Raw genomic sequence first — 26,312 nt, 5'->3', positions numbered from 1 at the left:
CTATCTCCTTTTCTAAATATACTTCTTCCCACTTCCCCTACATCCCAAGGGGGAATCAATCTAGGATATTAAATGACATGGACTTAAGCTACATTATGGATATAATTTTTCCTACCAGCTGAAAGAAATTAGAGGAAAAGAGAGAAGCACATATTAATTCACAATTCTCTTAGGAGAAATAGCTCCAGCCTCAGCCTCCCCCATATATACTATTCCTCCAAGGGTTGCCTTCATTAAAGAATATTCCAAGTGTAAACAAGTAAGTCTGCATTTCCTCAATATTGAAAAAACACCTTTTAGCTCTGATTTATCTGAATTCTTTTAGCCTTTTCTAACCTAAGGAAAATCAAGGAAGAAACCAGCAAACAAACACATCATACTTATGCCACCTTTACACTGTGCATTTTAATCTTACAATCACTAAATACATGAAAACTGTCACATCATGAAAAAAGCCAAGCAGAACAAAAATACTGTGTCACTGGAGATACACAGCTCAAGCTCAGGCTCATAAAGGAAAATATTTTTACAGCTTTTCTTGAAAAATTACACATAATTGGTAGCCCCTATGGTGGAACTGCCTCCTTCTCTGCTGGTTCTGAACAAACCACTTGCTGCAAGGAATGACTTAGTGTCTGGCAATGGGATTATCAATACTCTCTCTGTGTGTCATGACTGAGATTGTCACGGCCTTCATGTTAACACATCTTGTGTTTGAGCTCCTGCAGCCACATGCAGGCAGTTTTTGTGATGGAATTCATTCACAGGAAAGCACACTTTGGAATGGTTTAGGGTTTTTTGCTTTATGGAAGTTCTCTATTACCACTTACTATGAAATATATAGAAATTGCCTCAGTGCTGGTCAGATCATTTAAGAATTGACTGTTCTTTTTTCATGAATGTAAAAGTAGAACCAAGCTTTTCTGGTCACATAAAGGTAAGATATTAAATGAAATTGGAGAATACTCCGAAGTGCCAGCAAGGAGGTAACGTGAGCACTTAGATTGTGGGAAATCTTCAGAATTGTTTGAACACACTGTCAAAACACATATTAGTCAAAAAATACCACCCTCTGCAGCCCAAAATGTGCCAGACAACATACTTCAAGCTTTTGCTTAATCCAAGACAGTCCTCTGAGACCAATCATCCTGACTACTGGCACACCTGCCTCAGAATGGAGATTCTGGAAGCTGTGCAGTCCCTCAGCTGGAGTCAGTCTGCTGGTGGATTCCCCCAGAGTCCCTTTTGGTGGCAGATGCCAGCAGCTGCTCAGGGAAATTTGCATTGCTGCCCATTTGTGCTGGAGGTGGCAGTAAAAGTGACAAGAGCTTCAGTCTCAGTGAGCTGAAATGCCCTGTCCTGGGAGCTTGTCATTTGGCACAAGTTTCAAAATCAGCAAATTGCTTCTACCCCAAATTATATTCAGATTAAACCCAGAAAGGGGGGGGGGGAAGGGGAGGTTATTTCATATTATGGAAGCTTCTCTTTTAGTCTAGCACTTCTCAGGGGTCACAAATATCTCCACAGTACCTGTAGTTTGCAAACACACCTTTTGCTTGGCTCCAAAACTGCCATGCTATACTACAGTTCCACCCTGCTTCCCTCGTCCAAGGAACTAATAGCTTTCCCACTCATCCCAATTAATTTGGACACGACGAATTTCCATCAAACAGAGCTTCCAAAAATGTGTTTTTAAGACTTCTGATTGAACAATGCAATGAGTAGACATGGTCGGGAGGACTGACAAAGACATACTTGGGGCATTTCTCCTGCAAAGGAAATAAATAGAAGGTTGTTAGGTACTTTTGCACTGCATAATCAGTTTGCACTGTTAGCATCCCCAGACAATGATATGTGTACAGAGGGTGCTGCAGTTGGGATCATTGCTCCTTGCTGGCAAAAGCTGCAGCAGCATCTTTCTGACACCAGTTTCCTGCAAGAGACCCAGAGGACCGTACAGCAGTGGATTATAAAATTGCTGTGAGCATAAAGTTATTGTCCTCTCTCCAGAGTTTGACCTCCAAAGCAAAAGGTCCTGAAGGTGTAGTTAATAAACTTCAGATCTCTATCCTGCCAGTGAGAATGCTGTCCTGGAAATGGAGAGTTGGATCCTACTCCAACTCCAAGGACCATCCTCAGATTTGACATGAAATAGTCACTGGGTAAAACATGGAAATAGCCAACAAGCAGAATGACAATGTGCTTCCAGCCAGGAACCCCAGAAGTCCCGTCTCTTCCCTGTGCATCTCCCTCCTGCCCTGCAGAGTCCCCACTGCTCTCTCGTTATTTTAGTACCAGATTGCAGCCTCCTCCACTCTGGAAAGGTCTCTCCTGCTATGGCAGCCTGTTGTGCTGGGCTCCTGCAGGAGCAGAATGAGGCACTCACTGTGTGCTGAGTCCATAGGAAAGGAATTCTTTTGCTGTAGCACAGCCTGAGATTTCAAAACAGAACCTCTTTCTGCAGCAGAGTCAAAGCAAAGCTTCGGAGGCTTTTTGTGGTGCAAGTTCCTCTACTAAGTGGAAAGTGCAGAATGGGTAGGAGCTGGGTCCAAGTCTTTCACTAACACACAGAAAAACAAAACCTCCACAAAAATATCCCAGATCTATGATGTCATTTGCAAACTGATCCCACTTTCGTGGTATTTGAACCACATCTGTCTTCATAACAGAGACTTCCAATCTTCCACATCAATACATTTAATTGTATCACGTTCTGGTGTTAGCAAGGACATTGTTTAGAACTGTTATGAAACACGTCAGTAAAACATATGCCCATTACATAAATTTCTATGAATGCAGTGGAACTAAAACTGTGCCATTATGCTAATACTACTGAAAACTTCTATCTATATGTATATGAGTAGATATATGTGTGTGTGAGTAGCTATATTGATACAGTAAGTGTACGTGTGAAATCCAGCCTACTGCTTCCAGTAGCAAAATTTCCTGTGGATCCAAATTACATGGAACTTCATCTTACTTAAATAAATACATTTACAGGTATCCCAGCTGGGATTTTGAAGACAGCTACAAGGAACTTGCATCCAAATTCCGTAAGGAACTTCAAAAGTCTTTGTTTCACTTTAAAATTTGTGTCTGTGTAGTCAATTGCATAAATCAGTTGTCATATTCAACTCCAGGTTGCTGTCAAATTATTGTTCAGTAACTGCAAAGAATTTCATGTGCACATTTGTGTGAACTTTACTTATGAACATGTTTTCCCAAGAAGCACAGCTGTGAGTGCAAATGTGCACATCCTGTCCTGACAATGCAGTCCTTATCTTGGACCTGCAATCTAGTCCCTCAAAAAAAAACCCCACAGCAAACAAACAAAAAATAATTAAAAAGCCTTTCCTCAGAGTTTCCCTGGAGCAATATCAAAAATATACTGCTGGTTTTATCCCTGATGAAATCTCTAAACAAAACAAGAAAATCCCTTAGATTAACTCCCTGGGCCAGAGCAGATTTAGTTTAATTTGCCACAGTCTTTTGTGGAGCTGCTGTTCCCGGGAAAGCAGCAGGTCTTGATCTTGGCCTCTAACAGATGGCCCCAGCAATATGACAGTAATAGCATCTGACATGTGTTGTTCCAATGATCTCCCTAACTCTCGGAGAAGTATGCAAGCGTTACATACCGTGTGCTGCTTCAGATTGCTATTTTTGGCATGCTTCTGCTGGCATATGTTATGATGAGCCATTCACATCATCTTACATTTCCATCATAAAATAAAGGGGAAATAAGACAGTAGGTCCATAAGGCTATCATTTAACCTTGTTCCCAAGGTAACCTTTCCTTTGCATAAGGATCAGCTCCACAGAAAGCAAAACCCAAACTGCATTTTGAGGGATTAGCTGTATTGCAGGAAGTAGAGTCCTGGGGGTGGGAGAGACACAGGTTGATGGAAATATTTATGGCCCAGCTCTTTAAGTGTTTCACAGTGAAATATAATCAGAGTTCTCTACAACACATATTAAATAGTGGCAATCTACAATCTGAATAGCACCCAGTGATTAAGGAGCTGTGAGGAGGGTAACTAGAGGGGACCGAGTGCCCTGTCAAGATGAAGTTTTCCTGCTAATTACAAGGATAATGAACACACGTCCCTTTTCAAACCCAGAGGATTTTCTTAAGGAACTTGTGATTTTACTCATTGCCAGGTTTAACAAAATAGGATTTAAGCCAGGGAAATGCTTTCAACTCCGAGCAGCAAAAACTAGCTAAAGGAGAAACATCAAGGATTTTTACTGAGTGTAAGTCACCCAAATGTCTTAGCATCATAAACTACTCTTGGCTGCTTTTTTCACAAATGAGCTGCTGCCAAATAGAGGACAGACGGCAACAGGGAAACCTATCTCAGCTGCATTCCTCCTCAATTTGCAGTTACACCCCCTACCATTTTTCCCCTTAAAAGCTTATCTAGCTCCTCATAAAATTATTTATTGTTATTGCCATGTGGGTTATTTATTGAGTCAATGAAGGACATGCTCAGACAGCCCTCCCTCCCCTATTCCTCCAGGCCCTTACCTCTCCTTGACTTCAGCTGGTGCTGCCTTTTCTTCTGCCTTGGCTCAGCCTTTCTCAACTCCATAGCCCCATCTCCTCCTCACAGTCCTGTGCCTTTTTAACCACCTCTTATCCAAAGAAGTAGAGACTGCTTTTAATGCTCTGAAGGAGTTCTTCAGTGAAGAGGTGTGAAAAAGCTACAGCACAGAGAGGAGGAAAAAATCATGAGGTTTGGTTGTTAGCCTTAAAAGAAGAAAGACAAACATTTTGCAGCATAGCCTTGAGTTTTTCTCTGTCATGCATCCAGAACAAAGGTACCAAAGCTGGAGCACACAAAGTTACAATATTCACACCTGAAGCATTAGAGAAGTGCTGTTGCAGGAGTCCTAGCCCCTATAAGTGGCCACTTTTATAATTCTAAGTATAGACCAAGTGAACAGCTTAGAAAAAAGTGGAAACTAAAAGCAAAGAGTCCCATTCAAGTGACATAGAGAAGACTGTCTGATTGCAGTGTATTGAAAACCCTCAGAAAAAAGGTGAGGGAAAACCCAGAGAAGAACAGGGAATGGGGAGGTTTTCTGTAGAAGAACCTGGGCAGGGAAGGAGCCTCTGCAATGGAGACACGGGCAAACACAAACTGCTCTTTGGATACAGGGAAGACAGAAGACTTGAGCCTCCGGGAGCTGTTGGGGGGTCACTATCAACACCAACATCTCGTTAACAGCACTCAGGGCATTCACAATACTCACACAGGTCTCTGTGACGGCTCGAATTACAGCAGCAGAAAGTGGGAGAAGGCAGAAGGAAAGAGGCAATCAGCCCAGATTGCAGGAAGGACAGTCTCAGCTGGTGTTGGGGAAAGATTTCTACCTTTAACAGCAGTTGAATATATGAAGGGGCTGCTTCCAGGGGAGGTTGTGATGGATGAGCTGGTCAGAGCTCCAGCCCCTGTTGGTTCTGCTGTCACCAGAGGGGCTTAATCCATCAACCATATGCAGAGGATGGCTGCATGGATGGCCTTCTTCCTTTCTGTGGCACTGCTCTTCTTTCCTGTGCTTTCCTACCCTGCACGCCCCTTCAGACGTTCAGATAAAACACCCAGCAACACAAGTGGCACTGACGTTGAGTGAAAGGTTGGTACCTCACTGAGATGAGTGGTCTGGAAAGGTTCACCCTTTTCAGATAAGGCTGTCTGCAGACTTAAACAGACAGCTTTATGTTAGTTAGAGTGTGGGAAGATTATCTTGGCAAACAAAATGGTTATAAATTCACTTGTTTTAATAGAAGTGTACGTTTGGTGCTCTGCAATGCAGAGCATCACTTAACTCGTCAAATGGCTGATGGACACATTGCAGTTCGAACAACATCTAGAAATTATTTTCTTTTTTTTTAATCAGGGAAAGAGAGTGTCCATGCTAATTCAAATTCCCACTGTACCTCTGGGAGGAATATTCACTCTAAGCAGTGATAGTTAAGGTAAAGGAGAAGTAAAACTCAAGTAACTGTCCTAACATCAGACTTAACCTTGCTCCCTCCAGTTCTGAATCCACAGAGCCCAGGTTCAGGGCAGAGATGGACTGTGCATTGGTGACTGGGAACTCCAGCCCAGATAAGCAGAGCTGAGTTATCTTCCTTTAGGCAGAGAACCTCATGCCTTTGTTCAATTCTACTTCCAGACTTCTACTGTATTTGGGAGAAGGAGGTCTATTTTCCCTGCCTGAGTTTTGAAAAGGAAGGATCATACATTCCTAACTTTTTGAAGTTAGTACTCCTGGTTCCAATCAAGTTGTTCATGACTTTCAGGAGACTTGCTAAGGGAGATGCCTGACTGGAATCCCATTTGAACCTAAGCAATTTTCTAGTCCTAAAAATGACACTTCTGGGTTTTTCCAGAAATTTAGGCATTGGAAAATGCCAGAGTCAAGCCTTGGGACCCTTAGGGAATCCAAACACCTTCAGTGTGTAAATAGGAAAGAAGGTGGCATTTTCCATGTGTTTTGACTAAGGTTTCTACCTAAACCACACTTTTACATCCTGTTTTGACACTGATGCCTTAGTTCAGGAAAAGTCTTGTTGAAGAAACAGCTGTTCTCCTACCAATGGGCTGCCACTTTAACCCCTATATGAACAGAGAACTGACAGCCTGATGTCAATGCTGTTGATATTAAGGTTGACAATATGTGCTTCCCTGTTCCATAATGAGATTTGAACTTCACTGCCTCATGAAAGCAATGAACAGGTAAGATTAAGCTGGTGGAAGATGAAAATGTATTGGTAGAAGCAATCAAGAAACATTATGCACCATCTTCGAGTAGAAGGAGCATTACTTTGGTTTGCACCTGAAAGGCCTGGTTAGCTGCTCAGCCAGCACCTGACAATCATGTAGTTGCATTAGCTAGTAAGACTTCCAGCTGGTCAGGAGCTCGCAAAAACTACTGCCCATTGCACTTATTATCTCCTGATTATTCTATTTACAAGATGCTCTCTCCAGGGGCCCCCTGGACAAGCTGCTGCAGAACCACTGAATGCAGCAGTTGTACTGGGAAGGCTCCCTACTGTAAGCACATGCCTTGGGCACTCAAGAGTCTGCACTGGCAAGCTGTTAGTTTTCACCTATAATTACTAAAATGGCTTGGGATCTGCCTGTCTGTAAGACACTACTCTCCCCAGGTGATCAGACTGCCACGGTGGCACTCAGAGGACGAGCTCAAGCTGTTGCCTTACCAATTTAAGAAAGGGCAGGACCTGCTTGCAATGATTTTGCTGAAAGGGGCTGCAAGCTTTGATATATTTTACCTTAGCTTGAACAGAAAGGTAAAATTCTCTGGAATCTCTTGACTTTTAAAAATACCCCATAAAATCTAACAAAGCTTTTGTAGAGAAGTGGTAAAGAGGAGGCATGTAAACAGTATCTGTGAGTTGGGCAGATTATTGTTTATCTACATTTCTCTAGTCAATACCTAGTCTCTAAATAAAAAGTACATCACCAGATTATGCACACAAATTGGTGAAATTGAAAGCCTGAATCTTTTTGTAGAGTTTGAAGGAGAGTAGGTAAGGAAGGAAAAACAGAGCATTGACAGAAATAAATTCAATTAATGGTAAGACTTGCATTGACAGAAATAAATTCAATTAATGGTAAGACTTGCTCTGGCAAAGAGATTTTACATTTAAGAGTGGGACACAAGAGCCCTCCATATTTTCATTTCCAAAAGAACTCATCATGTACTATTTCCAAACAATCTGCCCACAGCATACAGATCAAACACTCAAACTATCAACACAATAAGAAAAAAAAATTTAGCTTGAGCTTAATTTGGTTCAATTTTTTCCTTTGTAAATCACCACACACCTTAGCCTGATATTAATTTTGCCTACAGCTCTCTACCTAATTTACATTCACATGCCAATATACCTGCTATCAAACTTGCTCACACCATTTCCTTGTAGACCCCAAGAGCTGAACACAGAAAGTTAATGTTGGTTGTTTAATGCCTTGAGGAGGGGAATTAAAAGCTGTTCTCCTGGCATCAAATTAACCCCAGGTTGTTTGAATATAAAGTATATAGCAAGGGGTGTATCCCTTGATCCTTATAAAATGGGTGAAATATGCCCACACGTATAGTGATTGAGATTAGCATGAATTTACATAAACCAATGCAGCCCCGTGTGGAAGCATGGGCTGTATGAGGGAATATGAGCACTCACACACTGCCCATGAGCAATTGCTATTCAGTAGGAACAGTCACATTCCTGCCGTGTGATCCATGAACAGCAGAGGAGCTAGCTGTGTTTTGGAACAGACTGACTTTGGAACAGAATTTTGAAATCAGCTGAAGTCTAGATATTGGGGTCAAAGAGATTGAGGATATGAATTTACTGACTTCAGATAATAATTTTTTCATCAATAAAGCCATATCCTTGCTATATGTCCTGCTTCATCACCTCCAGAAGTTCAGGAGAATGAGATTCCATCTGTGGCTTTCTGGAAGCTCTGCTAATCCAAGAGATTTGAACAGTCTCAGAGCAGGACAAAGTGACCTGGCCTTTGGACTTTGGGCTTTGACACATAAAGCACTAAGAAAATTCTTCTGAACTTTTTCCACAGTGGGAGAATCTTCACAGGATTTCCTTGCTGAGCTAAGGGGCCATTAGACTCAACTCAAAGCTGCAGCTCACTTTCAGGAATAAACCAGCACCAGCCCTATAAACTTAATGAGCTGTAACTTGCTATTTTCTTCTGCAAAATTTTATTGCTCCACACAAAACTTTGTTTCAAAAAAAAAAATTGAGTTTTTCTGCATCTTCCTGAGAAGAAGGAGAGAAGAAAGATGTCCTGGTGCTACCTTGTGCTATGGCCTCTCCTTCCCACTCCTGCCTGAGCAGACTAGACAGGGAACAGGAACTAAAAGGCCACCCACCCTCTGTGCAGGTATGGCTGTATTTGACGGTTTCACAATAACAAAACACAGCCTCCTCAGACCTCCACACATGCATCAGCCCTGCTCAGTCTAATATTTTCTTCTGAGGATTCCCATGGAGAGAGCTCCCTGCACACAACCCAAGGACAGGAACCACTCCCTTTCATCAGTGGTTCCCTCAGGTTAATTACCTCCTTTAACATAGCAGCTCTAAGATTTTCAGGATTATATAAACAATGCCTCTCTCCTTATCTATTGAAGTTGCAATCTAGCCTCTCACCACTGAGATGAGCCCTACTTTCCAGGCAGTAATTGTAACACTATTAATGGTTATTGCTCCTCTGTGAAGTAAAGTAATCTTGACTGCACCAGTTAATCAATACTTGGACCAATGAACTGAGCCTTTTCTCTGGGCTAGGATAGCAATTGTAATTATGACATGATCAGCTGGCAAAGTACGGTTACCAACACTTGCATCTGACAGAGAATTGCAGTTTTATCTGTCTGAAGACTCTGGTTTCACAGAGATAGTATTTCTTTAAGTCTAGTTAACCACTTGTCAGAAACCATTAGCTTTAGCTGATCAGTTACCATCCTTCTGAGGAATGACAAGCGAGAGTCTAGTGGGCTGGCTCCTGAGATTCCTTGTTGGCACCACTGTCCATCTGTCCAAGAGCACTGAGCAGAAGGCATCACATTTGCAGTGAGGTCACAGGGCATCAAAGGAAAAGCATCAGAAGGCAGAGTGGAGACAGAGCAAAGAAAACAGTAGTTTACTACTCCTGAACACTTTGAGGCATCTGGTAGTCAATATGGGTTAGTTACATTCTGTTTGTTCTGTTTTCTGCATGAGAACCACACGTGCAGCTTCTTAGAACCCTGCGCAGCAATCAGACATAGGAGACCATGGAAAAATCTGCTCGGAAAATAATCTGGCTTCTTTTTATTTTACACATACATACATACATACATACATACATATATATACTGAAAAAGTACATTGCCTAGCTAAGGAGCCACACACAAGATTAATTAGGGCAAATGGCATTTTAAACACTGAAGGGAAAGAGGGCAGTGAAATATCAGCTTGCTTGTTTGCTTTAATCTTCTAAAAAGACCAAAATAGATTAGTTTTTGTTTAGGGTTTTGCATGTCCCAGAACTGTGAAATGTCCAACAATAAAGCACTTAGGCAAATGTGTGAAAGTAGATGTACTGATATTTTACCAAACAACATTTTCACAAATCTGTAAGAAAGAACAGCCCTTTCTGCAGTACCAAAGATGAAGCCATCTTTTGAAAAGGAAACACAAGTCACCTTGCACCATGCTCCAGGCAACTGAAAATAAGTTTGCTACAGGGAATAACAGGAAACAAGTGCTGTCTACACCAGCTTCTGAGGTGAGAGTGCCAGGGAGGCTGGAAGTGGAGCAGTCATTCTCTTGAACTTGCTGATGCTGAAAAGGGAAGTTTTCTGTTTGCACCAGTTGCTTACAAAGAGAGGGGAAACATTTTTTTCCCAGTTTGTGATTTCTGTCCTATATGCCCAGTAGAAAGCCCAAACTCAGGAATTAAAGGGAATCCAGAGAAATCTGCTGTAGCTCTTAAGTAACAGGAATGGTTTTGTGCAAATTCTGCCCAGACAGCTTCAGAGCCACCATAATTTATGCTGCTTAGCTCAAACAGTTACTGCCAAGGACTACCACAGATATCTTCGGGCAGATTTCTCCTGCTCCTCCAGATACGTGATTTATTTCAGAGCTAACAAAATTTCAAGCGGATTTCACTTAAATTCAGGTAACTGCCAAGGTTTGCCTGGGACTTGATAAAGTCAGAAAGATACAGAGTGAGAACCAACCAACTGAATGGAGGCACAAAATAGTTTTAAATTTGCAGGAACTGTACCCAGGACTAACTTTACAGAGAAAAGCACTCACAGGTTATGCTCCTTTTCATCCTTAGTAAACACCTAATTTAAATTTGTCCCTGTTGCCCCATATTCACTCCTATAATTCAAGGAGAGTGCTGCATTTCTTTGTTCTACAAGGAGCAGATTAATTGTACCATTGCAAATCTCATCCATGAAGCCGCTGCTGGCTTGCCCAGCAAACCCAGGTCCAGAGCAGTGCTTCCAGAAAGCAGCAGAAAACTCACACAGAGACTCAGCAGACATTTAAGCCAGCACCTCTCTCCCCTCTCCCCCAGTGTCACTGAGGGAGCCCTGGAACAGAGGATACTCCTCTTGTGCATAGACACTGGCACTCACAGCTTAGGACTTGCAAGGAATTTTAAAGGATTTATAAGGATTTTTTAAATGAGGAGTTTTTTTCCTTAATAGGCTAGGATTAGGGAACCCTTCTGCTATTGATAATCTTAAATTCCTCTCCCCTACCAAAGTCATGTAGGACCGTCTGTCCCTTTTATACCCAATAAAGCAGATACTTTCTCCCTGCTATGCAGAGTTCCCTCCTGAGCCTCTAGATATTAAATTTCTGCTCTTTCGGGCCTCTGAAGCCACTGGTGGGTGCCATTCCCAACAAAAGCAGCTGCCCACTGCTACCCACCCCACGTCCTCAGCCAGATCCCAGACTTCAGCACGCACATCGACTGCTGCTGCTGCCATCAATTGAAATGGCTCTCACACTAGCTGCACTTTTAGCAACAACTTTCAACTCATATTTTATGCTAAGCAAAGGCCATAGACTCTGGTTCTTCCATGAAGTGAGTCTCATCATCATCTGGCAGAAGGGGCTGCAACAGGTAATTGCTGCTACTGACTTCTAATAGTTTTCTATTTTACCTATGCAATTTGAAATAAGACTCCTAAATCCACAAATGTTCATCTTGTAATCCTTATTAATAGTTTCATATTCATTTTTATAGCCATTATCTTTTTTTACCAACCCATTGACACTCACTGGATTTTAAAAGCTCTACTGAATTTGTACTTTGGGACTTCTAAAATATATTTGTCCAGAAGCTCCTTCCCAATAGCCTTGATAAACACTGATATATCAGAAGTAATAAAACTTAACAAGTAACTAATTATGCTCTTCTGGGAGGCTGTTCCATTCAAACACACTGATCCCATAAGCAAGAGATGTCTGCAGTCAGGGCTGGTTCACAAACATTTCGGGATTAAAAACTGAAACTCCTCATAGTCCAAGTGATTTCTATTCTCAATAAAACTGGGGTTAAAGGCAGAAAAATGTCATCCTGTCTTGTAAAGCAGCTTAGCACGTTTACTAAATGCCTCTGGGAGAAGCATCCCTTTTTCACTAGAGTTTTATGTGACCAATTCAGCTGTAACAGTTCTGGCTACTTTACTATCGACAATTTGACAAGTGGACTCAAACGAGAAATGTTTCGTTATTTCCTTTCACAAACCTAGATGGGGGAAACATTAAATAGAAATTGAAATCTGAGTTCCATTGGCATTTTTCTTTTGGACCTATTTTCCCTGGGAATTTAACTTTATTTTTAGAGGAATGTTCCAATAGACCACAGGAAAGATAACACTTGCTTCATTTCCCTTCCCTCCAGCCTTAAACATTCAGGATTTATACAGTTATTTTTATTCTTTTCAGATCCTGCAGCCTTGCCTGCTTATAAAATGTAAAAGGTAGACAGATAATTGTACTATTTCACTAGTAAACACAGGGAACTGAACATGAAACTGAGCTCAGAATTGGAAGCCCTGTCAAAGTGTTGGTGAATCATTGTATGAAATAAATTGTTCACTTTCTGTTCAGTCCATTAGCTACAAGGATGGAAAGAATTGCTCTCACAACGCATAATGCTGCAATTTCCTATATTCACTTAGCACTTCCCCTTTCCCTTCTGCAAATCAGAGGCATTACATTTGAGGTTTAATTCACTGCCTCTAACCATGTTTTCATTCCTAACTTTGACAGACCAAGCTATCGCTCAGTGAAAATGCACCAGCTTTTACACAGCACTCATGAGTACAATGCTCTTCCTCCACACTGGAAATAAGGTAATGGCAATAAAACAGAGAATTAAATAGAAACCCCTATGTCCGGCTGCAAACAGACCATCTTTTGTTGCTCTTGAGCTTTTTGAGAGGTGGTGTAGCAAAACTAACCCACATGAACCCTGCATCATCCGTGTGCCAGATTTTGTACTGACATTGTGATGAGAAAATCAATATTGCCTAGACCACACAGTTCCACAGGTACCACACAGGTACACAGGTACCACACAGTTGCCCATGCCTTTCCTTATAAGTCTGTAGGCACCACTGACTTTTTAAGCAGTCCCAAGTGTTAGGCTTCCTAGGCAATTGCTTATTTAAAGCAATTCTGCCTCCAAAATGGGACAAGGAAGATTGTGTTGGCACCCTGAATGCCCTGGAGTGCTTCACTCCAGCAGTGGGGCTGGGCTTGCCATCCCAGAGCTGTGCACTACCACACTGAACTCACTGCACGAGGCTGCCCATCTTCACATAGCAATGTGCCACCAGGAAAAATCCCGGGTGGCACAGCAGGGACAGACCCACTGTGTGCTCCTGCTGGCACAGAGAAGAGAAAGGACAGATGAGAATGATGCCCTGCAAAACAGCTCCCCGAGGACTGCAGTGAGAGGGAGGCATGAAAGGATGGTGCTGATAGGCCTCTATTTTGCTTTTTTTTTTTTCTTTTTTAAAGCACCAGACAGGTATGAGATGATTTGAAAAGGAGAGCTATGGAATAAAATTCTTGGCACTTCCCAACCTCTCTCTTCTACCTTCCCTGTACATATGACAGCATGTGTTAAGTGATTCTTCTACAGAGACACCCACAGACAAAGCCTGAGGAGTTACTCTGTACAGACAAGGCACAGAAGACAAACAGTGGCCTTCTGAGGCCTCAGGAGCAGCTCGGAGCAGGAACTCTTCTCTGTGATTCAGACAGCTTCGTAACACTTGCCCCTGTCAATTATCACAGGCCGAGTCTTCCCCTGGATGCATGAACTGTGCTGACCAGCACTGCGAAGGAGCAGCGAATGAGATCTCAGGAAACAGCAGACTGCGTTGCTTCCTCACCTTCGGGACACTGCATTTTTATTCTGGAGATAACGTGTTATTTTTTAAAATGTCTGCAAATGAAGTAAGGAACAGGCTTTGCATGCTTGACTTACAACTCTAGCTCCAGTTCCAGGAGACATGGATTTGTCTCAGAAAACAGTGGCTGGATTGAGACTTGCAGGTTAAATGGAGACTCTCTGTCCAGCATCTACAAAATCTATTTTGAGCTAATTCCAATTGAACTGACTGGTGCTGGCACTAAAACGTCTCTTGGAACATGTGCTGGCTTTGCAGCAGTTGAGATTTTGACTCCCTGGTTCCCGTCTGATGAGAGACACTTGCTTTTTCTTAACTCCACCTTCAAGTGATCTAGCAGGGATAATCATTAAAAGGGAAGTCAACCAAATAGATCCTCCTGAGAAATTCTGCTAGAGTGGCAAATCCACTGTGTGTATAACAACCTTAAACTCATTTACCATTAACTGACCTTATTCACATCTCTGAGGTTTGCAATTCACTGCAAGGAGGGTGGTGAGGGAGGGTAGCACTATGTGAATCCATCAATTTTAAAGCCCTGGGAAATGGCAGTATCACATCTTCAGCATTACTTTATTTTCATGTAAAGTAGCAAAGCTGGGTAGGGAGTTTGGTGACAACTAGAAAAGCTCAAGGCAGAAAATAGAGCATCAACCATTCCATAATTAACATATCTCTTCATAATTTTTATAAAAAATAAAATATTCTTAAAGGTTTTATAGGAAATAAAAGTGATTTTATTCGTGTCATGCTGGTCTCAAATCACCCACATTTTCTGCTGTGGGAAAACAGGGCTGTTTGGCTCTAGAGTGCTTTATTGCTGCTCTGTTATCAGGATTGTGTTCATGCAGGAGCTCACACAGAAGCCAGTGATGTAGGTGTAATTGGGTTGTGTTCCAGGTCATGTGCCAGTTTAACATGGACTAAAATCTACCTCCTGCTGCTTCAAAAATTCAACTCTTTACCTCCAAAGATGGAGTATGGCTATGGCAGCTTCTTCTTCATTATTTGTTCTGGACATTTGATATTTCTGACTACATTAAAAAAAATGTCCACCAGAAAATCCATCACCCACTTGCATCTTGAAGTATGGGATTGTATAACCCATTTCACACTTATTTTACCTGAATAGTCCCCTCAAGTAGATGCCAGCACTTATCTTCAGTCTTATCTTAACATCTCAGCTGTTGGCAAAGAAATATGAATTCTTATTCTAAGGTATTGGAGGGGGCCTTTTTAAACTCAATATAGCTGTTTTGAATAGACATTACTAAATTCTGATTATTTTGCGTCTACTTATTTTTTCTCAAGGACCACATACAAAATATAACAACAAAGGTTTCATAGAGCATTTCAGTTGAGGAGAACATTGTTTAGCCTTCAAGATCATTTAAGTTACAGGAAATTACCAATAAGAATGCCAAGGACATCTCTACAACCTTTGGTATAACAACTGGAGGTATTAATTTCTAATAACTTATTTCCTGAGACATATATTTTTAATAGCCAATAATTTTTTACTATAACTAGAACTTTTCTCTTAGAGTCCTGTCTCAAATATACTTCAAAGCCCATAAGAGAAATCTGTCATTGTTGTCCAACTCTTCACTGAGAAGACAAGAATTTGTCCATGAAACATCTCCAGAGATGTAGAGACTGAAACCACAGATCATAGCCATTACATAAATATAGCAGAATTATTCCCTTCACAAATTATTTGGAAATATGATCATTGGTCCTACTGAGATAGAAGGGAAGCTGCTGTGTCTCTAGAAAGACATAGACTGTTCTGATAAAACAAGAAGAAAATATTTCAGGTTGGGAAAGCTGATTTCCTGAGTAGAAGAGCATTGCACTGATCCTTACCCAGCTATTAATGTGACACTAGGCTGCACAGCAGGTGCAGTCTCCAAGTTCCCTGGGAAGCTACAGCAGGGGCCTAAACCAAAGTTCCCTTGTGGACTACACTAGTGGGTTTCTTTTCCTTGGAAATCAGGGGATTTCCAGGGAGAACAGGCTGCTCTGTGCCCAGATTTCACCAAGACACAAAGATGATGTCTGGCTGGAGCACTCAAATTCAGCAGCTTGGAAGAGCTCCAAGTTCTCTAGAGTGTTCAGGGGAGCAAAGTCTTCCTGACAACTAAAATGCAGGCACAGACAGAATGAAATACAAAGTTCTATTTTGCTTATGAAGTTGAGCAGCTTTAAACCTTGTTTGTAAAAACTACAAATGCTGGTTGCTCACTCTTGGTTTTCTGCCTCTGGGCAGGTGTAACTAGCAGGTCGCACACAGAGCTCTCCCAAATGGCTGATGAACTTGAAATAGAGCACCACAAGCACCACAGTCAGCATACAGAACTACACTCTGACCATGGATCCTACTCATTCCCTAAGGAAAGACAGAGATGAAGAACCACCCTTTAGGGTTGGTCAAAGACTGAAGGAGGAGGCAGAAGTGAGAGTGACATATAAATGCTTCACAGTCTTGGCTGTTCACCATCTTAGGAGCTGCCTGAAGACTTTTCCAGGCTGGGACTTCAAGATGTTGTATGGCCTCTCCTGTTGTCTCAAGATGGGACTGACTGTGCCAGTCTCTCTCCTGAGAGACAGCAGCCTAAACTATGCCCTTGAAAAATCATGGAGTCTCCCAAGGCAATCTGTCCCCCACGTTTCACTGTTACATAACTTAATGCTCCTTTCCTGCAATTTAAGTCCATTAGTTCTTGAAGCTGGAGAACAGCTTGTCCCTTCCATTTTCCAGCTATTTCTATGTGTTTGAAAAAGGTTATCACGTCTCCCCTCAGTCTCCTCTACTCCAAGCCATGCAATCACAGCCTCCCAGTTCATCACACAGAGCCAAGCTGCTGCTGGCTGGTGATAGCTTTCAGTAACTGCTGACTGGACTGGATTTGTACCAGCAGCCTGTAGGTGAAAGCCTTCAGCATCTTTAGCTCTCTGAGCCAGACTGCCCTTTCAAAGACATGAAACTTTTTTCTGTAATCCATTACAGCGCATCAGTAAATACATATTACAGTACAGTAAATTTCTGGAATTTTCTCCATCACATTAGGATATCCTCACAGGAGGAAAGGAAAAGACACCTTATTTCATGAAAGTGCATTTTAGGGCCAAACTTAAAACAGGATTCCCAACAGGTCTTGAAGAGTGGAGAGGGAAAACGCAATATATTATGTTAACACCTTCCTCATTCCACCCCCTCTGCCAAGCAAATTAAATGAAATGCATGAACCATATCTTGGTTTGCAAATGAAACCTAGTATTTGTATTTGCTGCCATGTCTCAGAGTGTTGTTTTTCATTTTAGGCTTTGCATGGTAGTAAACACTGCAATGCTTTACATTCATTAAGCTCGGGCCCATTTACTCTGTGCAGGCAAAGCAAGTGTGTATATCTCAGACCCATAAAGCATCAGTTCAGAATTACACAGGAAATAAATGAGACTAAGCCAGAAGTCCAATTTCCAGAGTCCAGCTCACCAAAGCTAAACAAGTACCATATATAAATATGGCCTATTCCAAATAAAACGTTAGTGTAATTTGATAACTGTCAATAATTCCCTCATTATGCCTAAATGAGCTTGTCATCCAAGGAGATTGCTGCATGGCTGATCTTAATTTGCTAATAAAAATCACAGAGAAGAATTTCAGCTAAGCTGAAACTATGTGATTCATAAAAGTGCAACAGTGCACTTTTCAAAGCATTCCTTCCCAGTCCTGGCTCCTGACTGGCTGAAGCCCAAAACCAGTTTGCTCTGCAGCCTGTAAGATGGCAGCTTTGCTATGTAAGAACATTGAGTGATTGTCTCTCTAAATCACTATTATTCCTTAGCCCATTATAGTTAATTTATTTTTAATCATGTTGTATAATAGAAATCAAATCATTGGATTAAGCATACATCTAGCAGCGGGAGCCCATTATCCTTTGACAATGTTCTGTGTCATTGACATTATATCTCCACTGTAGACAGTTTCTTGCCATCGTTAGTCCTAGAATGACTATTGGATTTCAAGGGTTTCTCCCTAATCCATAATAAGATTTACTTTCTAACAGCACAAAATAAAACAAAGATATGCTTCTATTGTTTTACTGCTATGAAATTCTTATTTTAAGTTATTCAGAAAAGTCAACTATAAATCCAAATATTATAAGTATTTAAAGTTTTCCTGCATAATTCTGATTCAAGGGAAAGCCTTGGTAATATTGTAATCTTTGAATTTTTGTTGCTCATTGTGACTTTATTAAGCAAGGAACAATACCTTGCCAGTTCTTGAATCAAGTAAGAACTACTATTTCTTGCACAATGATTTTTTTCAGACTGGTTAAAGCAAATCTCAGTACAATCCATTTTCTCCAGAAAGGGCAACAAGGGGTTCATCAGATTCCATGGAAAGAAAGAGGGAGAAACTTTCCTCCTAAGGTTGCCAGCGATTCCTCTGTGGTAAATGCTAGCTAACAGTCAGCATTAATGTTGGGAGGTTAAAAACTCCTCCGGCATGCTGATCCCCATGGGATAACTCAACAGCTCTTCATTTTTACCAATGGCAGTCACAGTTGAATCTAAAACTGGATTTTAAAACCTATTAACAGCAGCATTAGAATGCAGCAGGGACTATCCACAGAAAAAAACCTTTTCTGTTATCTCACAGTTATCTCTGAGGAGGTGGCAGATATCCCTGTGAAAATTATCCTTATAGATTGCCTCTTATTTAAGGATATGTTAGTACTATCAAGTGGTGCCTTTTTTATGCTGAAATTGCTAGCAACATTTAAGAGTCTCTGCACGACTCTTTCAGCAGGGAGAGCAGCTTCAATGGATACCTGTTTTCCATATATGTAGACAAGCTGTGACACTTTCACCCTTATTGACATGATCTGCATAAGCCATGTGGTTTCCATTAAGAAGGGTCTGCATAATATAGTCAACTCTCCATTATCTTGGCTAATAGGAGAATAGAATAACCCAGATAAAGGAAAGACATGCGTAATTATTACTTCCAGATAAGAGCCAGCTCAAATATTTCTGCACTGTGCTCCCCAGACAGAGCTTGTACTCCTGTCAGAGCTTGCTAGCTTAGAGTTTAAGTCAGGCATTACCTGCATCCATCTGATACAAGCAAGGCAGCTTGGGTGTTTCTATGATTTAATCACTCCACAAATATTCTAGTAACTGAAAATCATCTCAGCTATAATTATGTAACAACTTCCATATTCATGCTTTTATTTGTTCTGATAATGGCACAGTGTAGACCCAGTCAAGCGTGGCCAAGTCAAAGTTGAATGTGGAATAATGAGGAAAGGCAAATTATGCCTGAAACGCAAGAAGAGTAAGTTCAAGACACAAGGGAATGCACAAGACATACAAGGATGTAGAAAGACTTTGGATTGACATGTAACAATGAAATTAAAAGAAGTGCTTCCTCTCTTATTTCTGGATAGCACTGTCAGAGGGAGCATTCTCAGAACTGTCACAGGTAACACATGTGACAGTTTCTACATACCTTTCTACAGGAACTGTCAGAGGTTTATTTTTTTTTACTGTGCTGCAATTGCTCAGCCACACTGGACATTTGTCAGCTGTGCGTTCTCATAATGTGTAATCTTCACAGACCTTTTAGTACCAATACATATCCTTCCTGACCTCTGATACCTACTGGTATATAAATTGTATTGTTCAGTCACAAGAGACACTAACAGATATATGGGCAGAACTGTCTTTACCACTAGAGAAAGAAATGTTTTCTTACAAAGGAAATTAAAATGTTGCAAACAATTTTTTTCTGTATTCTTATGGAAGGGAAGGGATAATGAAGAAATAAACTCAGACCTAATGAAATCAGCAACACCATTTCTTAAACATTGAAGTGAATCATTTTATGGAAACCAAACTGTTGCCAGGAACGTTTTTAATGGTATACTTGTACATGACATTGTACTGAAGAATTGATGATTATATTCTGCCACATTCCATGTTTCATTTACAAATTAGCATTGCCTTGGTTTGTCTGCACATTACAGTTAGACAGAGCTACACAATGATGCAAGCCACAGGCCAAGCTGTAAAGGGGAAACTGATGGCTCTGATAAATTAGCCATCTCATGTGATGTAACTGGCTACAGAAAGAGCAACTGACAGCAAATCACAGTGCCAAACATATCAAATCCCTAAATATCTGTTCATTTTACTTAAAGCATCACATACAGTGTTTAGATCACTGCGGAGGTCCTGGACAACATTTTCTATACTCCTGGTATCCTTCAGAATCTCAATGCTTTGTGTATATGGATTGAAATACACAGAGAAGGGACGATTGATTGATTTGGCGAAGTCCCTAAAAGGAAAAAAAGAAAATTAACTTCTCCCCCTTTTTTTTTTTTTTTTCCCCAGCCACTAAAGAAGAGAAATTAGATTTTTGAGTCAGGGAAAATAATTTACCTCATCTTTTCTTTGGCCTCTTCAAAACTCTCTGAAACAAAGTAAACTTCCTGGAAAGTAGTGATAAGGCATTCTTGCAAACAGGTTGTCTTTGGATCAAATGTTTTCACATTGGCCTTGTCAGAGAGAGCATGCTGCAAAACACACCACAGGATCTGTTAAACTGGATTTTGATATTGCTGTGTATCTATATCGTATATACAGCTTTTATATAGCTGTCCTGTATGTTTCCCACTAATTGGTAGCCCGTCTTGTTTTACATACAGTGTTTTTTCAGTTTGAACAGTGAATAGAATTTGTTATTTAAAAAGCTCTTACTGTGGGAGATGTTTTTTCCCCATAATAAAAAAAATAATAAGATGATATTAGAAATGCACCTGCCATGAACACATACAGATGTAAATGTTCAGATGGAAAAAGGAAAATCATCAAATAACCATTCTTGAAAAATTATCTATACAATTACTAATATGTATGTCCCCAAAATCTCATTTAGCTGGCAGAATTCATCTTCGTCTTGGTGGGTAAATTGGGTCTGACTAAACCATTCATGTGATCTGTACTTTACATTCTCAGGTCAAAATCATATACTATTTTCCTGACAGTGAAAGTGAAACTACATATCTGAAGACCGATTAAATAATGGCAATGTATTGCAAGACAACGAAATGCATTACTCTTCTGCCACACAACCTGAGCAATAGTGCTTCACATAGTACTGCAAGGAAAAAATAACTAAACAGATATAGATAAGTACAGAAGAGATATTGGGCAGATAAGGCAAATGCTGCTAATCAGAGATTTCTGATTAGCCTTTCTCTTTATATTACTTGCACAATTCACTAGAAAAGAGACGTTCAGAACTGAAAATCAGGTACTGAGACATTTTCCAGGACAATGTTTTCTAGTTCCCCTTTCAACTTGAATACTTGTGCTGGCTTTTGGATCTACTTATAGGTGCACATATATTTTCATTCTCAGTGCTCTGTTACAGAAATATAAGGTAAGGAAGCAGAGCATATTTAAGCCACCTTTCAACCTTCTTTAGTCCCCTGATACCTATATAGAGTGAAGATGTGAATAAAAAGTATAAAGAAATGACAGGGGGGAAGCAGATCCCTGAGGTCCAAAGGTGCCTCTGATTTCTTTACTTTCTATATGCATGGACATTCTTCATAGTGGAGCAAAGTATTAACCTTAAGGTATTCATCCTTGCTCTTGCTTATGCTCATTCCTAAATCCCTGTGAAAGGCTCTGAAAATATCATAGTAGCTCTCAACCTGAAGTCTCCAAATAGCAGGGCAGAAAACTGGAACAAGAGCCTCTTCCTCCCACCTCCTCTCTCTCTCTCTCCAAAAATAAATACATGAAAAATTAATGCATGGAATCTTAAAATGTCAGGGAATTAACTTTCTTTAGTACATGTATCTTTTCCTTCTCTCAAGATCTGGTGTTTCTAGCCAGCCATCAGTCAAATAGGTTTGAAAACAAATATAAAAAATGGTCTCTCAACCATCATCCTCTTTTAAATGGACTGCAGGAACAGGCTCACCTTATTAGGCCCCTGCCTATATCCCTGTTGTCACTTTCTCTTTGCAGAACCATGGTATGGTTGTATGCTTTTAAATTAAGGCGTTTACCTCCTTCTATCCAAATAGAATCTGCCTTTTTTCACTTGGAATTATAATAGATTCCCTGGGAGGGTAACTATGGATAAAAATCTTCTCTTAAGGTGCCTTTGTACTTCCAGGTGAGACTTGATGCCTCAAATATCTAAAGCATGAAGTTTCAAAACTCTGAGTGCATTTAGTGAGGTTGATTCCTTGCAGGGACTCAAGATTATGATACAGGCCATGATTTTATAGGAACTGGCTACTTCTGGCTTGTGGATTCTTTCCTGTACTGTGAAAGGTTCAACAGGAAGGCAGATGCTGTTAACTCCTCTACCTACTAATGGCCTCTGATGGGCCAGGCCTGATCCTTGGGAACTGAAGTTATCAGCATCGAGAAGGGATCCAGCCTGAAGCTCCTACATCTCTGTAGGAACAACTGCTCTATTCATTGAGTCCTGGTTTTATAAAAGAGGAGAGTTTAAAGAGAAGGAAAGGCTGATTCTATCACAGGGGATGTCCTCTGAGAAAACCTTTCTAGTTATTCTCCTCAGATTATCCATATGAAATAACTCATTCTTTCTGGATCCCAGTTTAGTTACACATGAACAGAGCTGCTGCTTCACAAAGCAGCCCTGCAGAGAGTGGAAATGAAGACAGCAGCACACATGCACCCTACAAACCAAGGGTAAAGTACTCAGATATACCTTCAAAATTAAGTTACAAAAGATCAGATTTTCTTAGGATTGCAGTTTGGAAACAAAAGGTGTAAATTCTGGTGAATTCCCACCTGAGATACCTGTCTCTCCTCGAGTAAAAGTTCTTCTGGCTCTTAGATCAAGTAGGAATTGTCATGGCTACCAAAGCAATGTTTCCATCATTGCAAGTCTGGATGGTGTTTTCAAATTCCATAGCCTGGCATCTGTAACATCTGCTAATGAGTTGATATGCTGACACCAGCAATGCCAGAGTTCAGCAACCAAACTGAGCCTGCAGACAAACCTTCAGAGAGACCATAAACTATCTAGTGTGAACTAGAATGGTCAAGATACTGACTCAAAGCTGACCAGAGCATTTACCAGAAACTTTACAGTGCTGTAAAATGCTGGTCCTTGGCACTCTCAACATTATGAAATACATAATCTCAACCAAAAAAAAATGGTCTGGGGAGTCCAAAAGCTTTCAGATTCAGGCCTTTGTTTTTTAAATACAAGTTATTTACTTACAGTTTTGTTGGACATTCAGTTCTTTAGTGAACTCAAATGCATAAGTACCCAGGACATACATCTCCATGAGAAATCTCTGTTTTATTTACCTCCAATGAGATGTTAGGGCTAACACTCATATGGATAATATCTTTTAGTAAAATAGGGCATCTCACCATCTTGTGGATCTGTGATAACTGTCTCTAATGGCCCATTCATACAGGCTGTACTAGTAATGATAATAAAACTATTGGTAAGTCTTCTTCAGTTCAAGAAATAAGAATTTGGAGTGACGCTTCAATATGAATCATCACTGATTCTCAGAAAAAGCATCAGTATCAGACAGCTTAAGAATTAGACAATCATTTGTACTGAAAATAAGCATAACAATAAAGAAATGCCTCTACATTGCGCCAGATGAAAGGTTAAAAGTGACTGAGGTACCTAACCACAGGTCTCTAAGGCCTAGGCTGTCTGATGCATTGTACAGAGAATGGAAGATACAGCACAGGATCTAAAGAAGACTTTTACACATTTCTGCAGTGGCAGCTGGTCAGAAATACTAGGGCATGTCAGATGGCACCAGGCATTTACACTGCACAACTGTGAATCATTTCCTAAGTGACCACTATCACTGACACATGAAAAAAGAGCTTGGTCTTGTAATTCCTCCTTTGAGTATAAAAATGGATTGCAATAATAGAACTCAGAGCTTTTCAGTTTTCAGAAAGAAAATAAGTGAAACAAAACCCAAAAAGTAAAATCTTCAGCTAGCAAGGGGAAAACTTGAGATGAGTTATAAATACTGCACTGAGAAGTACAGGAGGGCAGAATAGGAACACAGGTGAAAAGTTGTATGTGTGCCAGTACTGATTTTATTGCCTTGTTTTCCCAGGGGAGTACATAGAGTCATGAAAAACCTGCTCTTAAATGTTTTCCTGCTTATCTACAAAATAAGTTGCGAATCTGACAGTGTCCTGATATTATCAGAAAGTTTTGTTCAACTGTGTAATTTTATATATTGTCTAGAAAAATACTGAAAAACTCTCTATTTAAAGATTCTTAAAATGAGCATCTGGGATCCAGGAGTTGGTTTTTTTCATCCTCTTCAGAAAACAGAGCCAAAATTTGCATTTGAATCTTTTTGGTTATAAAGTCTAATGCTGACACTTCTTAAATTATTATTAAAACAAAATCGTACAATTCAATACTGTATTTGACTTTAAAAATTTATAGAGAGAGATTTTAAGTCTACCTCTCTGTTCAATATAAAGGCATACAACAGGGATGTATGACTTGATCTACAGCCAACTGAAGCTGATAGGAGACTCCTTTAATGAAAGAGTTCAAGAGAGCATCGTACAAATTAAATGGATTAAAGCTTCCAAAGACATTTGAACTGCTTTTTAGAAACAGTTTTAATAATTGAAATGTACATTATTTCCGCCTTATCTCTAAGCCCCAAATACATACTGTGTAATAGTGTTAGCTAGAGTTAACCTGACTATATTAGGCAGAACATTTTATAACTACTTACTGTATTATTCAATTCCCCCCAGCCTTCATTTGTAATCTTCTCTTTCTCCTTATTTTGTTGTGCTTTTAAATGTTTTTTCACTTGATGATTTCATAGCATGCACATAAGGAGATGCATTTTTCGTTATCTGAAATTTTAGGTCTAAATACTGAGTATTTAGTATTTAGTATTTACTGAGTGGGGGAAAAGATTTCAAGGAAATCCTATATTGATAGGTTCATACATACATTTCTCTAGCTTTTACAGTTATTCGTTACTAGAGCTGTTGACCAGACTGGTGAAGTGGAGCAGTGTAATACAGAAACAGGGATGACTGAAGAAGCCATTCACTCTTCCAAACAGCCCAAGTACTGCTCACCATTTCTACCCTGCAAATAGCCTCACATATTTCTAGAAATTTATACAAAATATACATAAAATTGGCCATCATTTTATTTCCTGTGCATACCGTTGCATTGAAAAGAGAGCTGATAGGGACAGGAGCTGGAGAAAGGCTTTTCTTCTTGCTCACAAAAGCATATTAATAAAAAATGCCTGTACTGTCTCAAGGGCACCCTCAGAAAATTTGCAGAGAACACCAATTGGGCAGGAGCATTGTTCTGATGGAGAACAGGAAGGCTCTGCAGAGGGATCTGGACAGGCCAGTTGTTGAGGTTCAACAAGGCCAAGTGCCAGGTTCTGCACTTGGGTACCATCAACCCCAAGCAGCGCTACAGCCTGGGGGCAGAGTGGCTGGAAAATGGCACATCAGAAAATGATCTGAGGGTTCTGGTCAACAGCAGCTGCCCATGAGCCAGCAGTGTGCCCAAGTGGCCAAGAAGACCAGTGGCATCCTGGTCTGTATCAGCAATAGTGGCCAGCAGGACCAGGACAGTGACTGTCCCTCAGCACTGGTGAGGCCACACCTCAAGTCCTTGTCCAGTTTTCAGCCTCTCACTAAAAGAAAGATTGAGATTCTGAAGGGTGTTCAGAGAAGGGCAGTGGAGCTGGGGAAGGTCACACATGCACATGCACAATGATGAGGAGCAGCTGAGGGAACTGGGTTTGTTTAGCCTGGAGAAAAGGGAACTCAGGAAAGACCTTTTCACTCTCTACAGTTACCTACAAGGAGATTGCAGCCAGGTGGGGGTTGGTCTCTTCTCCCAAGTGACAAGTGACAGAAGTGGAAATGGCTTCAAGTTGTGCCAGGGGAGGTTTAGATTGGATATTAGGAAAAATTTCTTCACTGAAATGTTTGCCAAACATTGGAGTAGGCTGCCCAGGAAAGTGGTTATTACCTCTGAAGGTATTTAAATGATATTTGGATATGGCACTTGAGGATATGCCACTTGACCTAGTGGCATATTTGGCAGTGCTGGGTTAACAATTGGACTTGATCATCTTAGAGAACTTTTCCAAACTAAACTACTCTATGACACTAAAGTGAAGGTAGCAAGACTTAACATTTCAAGATCTGTCTTCCTAATGGCAGAGATACATAAGTATTTGAACTTCTATGGGCCACAGCCATCCCCATCTAAA

The 26,312-nt window shown here is 40.6% G+C and overlaps 1 protein-coding gene across 2 annotated transcripts in view; it reads right to left on the bottom strand.

Moving 5' to 3' along the window:
* Positions 1–483: 483 nt before the first annotated feature.
* Positions 484–26,312, bottom strand: part of TPH2 (tryptophan hydroxylase 2) — a 69,380-nt gene continuing 43,551 nt past the window's right edge. Inside the window, exons 10-13 of one of the 2 annotated variants that reach the window (XM_088164946.1) lie at positions 20,440–20,573; positions 20,206–20,335; positions 4,526–4,701; positions 484–1,769 (exon numbers count right to left, since the gene is read on the bottom strand). In XM_088164946.1, coding sequence (XP_088021072.1) covers positions 4,570–4,701; positions 20,206–20,335; positions 20,440–20,573 — 396 coding nt within the window. In that variant the 3' untranslated portion in view covers positions 484–1,769; positions 4,526–4,569. Of the gene's footprint in view, positions 1,770–4,525; positions 4,702–19,892; positions 20,336–20,439; positions 20,574–26,312 lie in introns of those variants that run through there. The other variant, XM_014879069.2, reaches the window with a different exon arrangement.

Source organism: Sturnus vulgaris, chromosome 5, assembly GCF_052056855.1.
Source record: "Sturnus vulgaris isolate bStuVul1 chromosome 5, bStuVul1.hap1, whole genome shotgun sequence".
Lineage (NCBI taxonomy): Eukaryota > Metazoa > Chordata > Aves > Passeriformes > Sturnidae > Sturnus > Sturnus vulgaris.
Note: the sequence above shows the minus strand (reverse complement) of the source record. Positions and strands in the feature narration are given on the sequence as shown.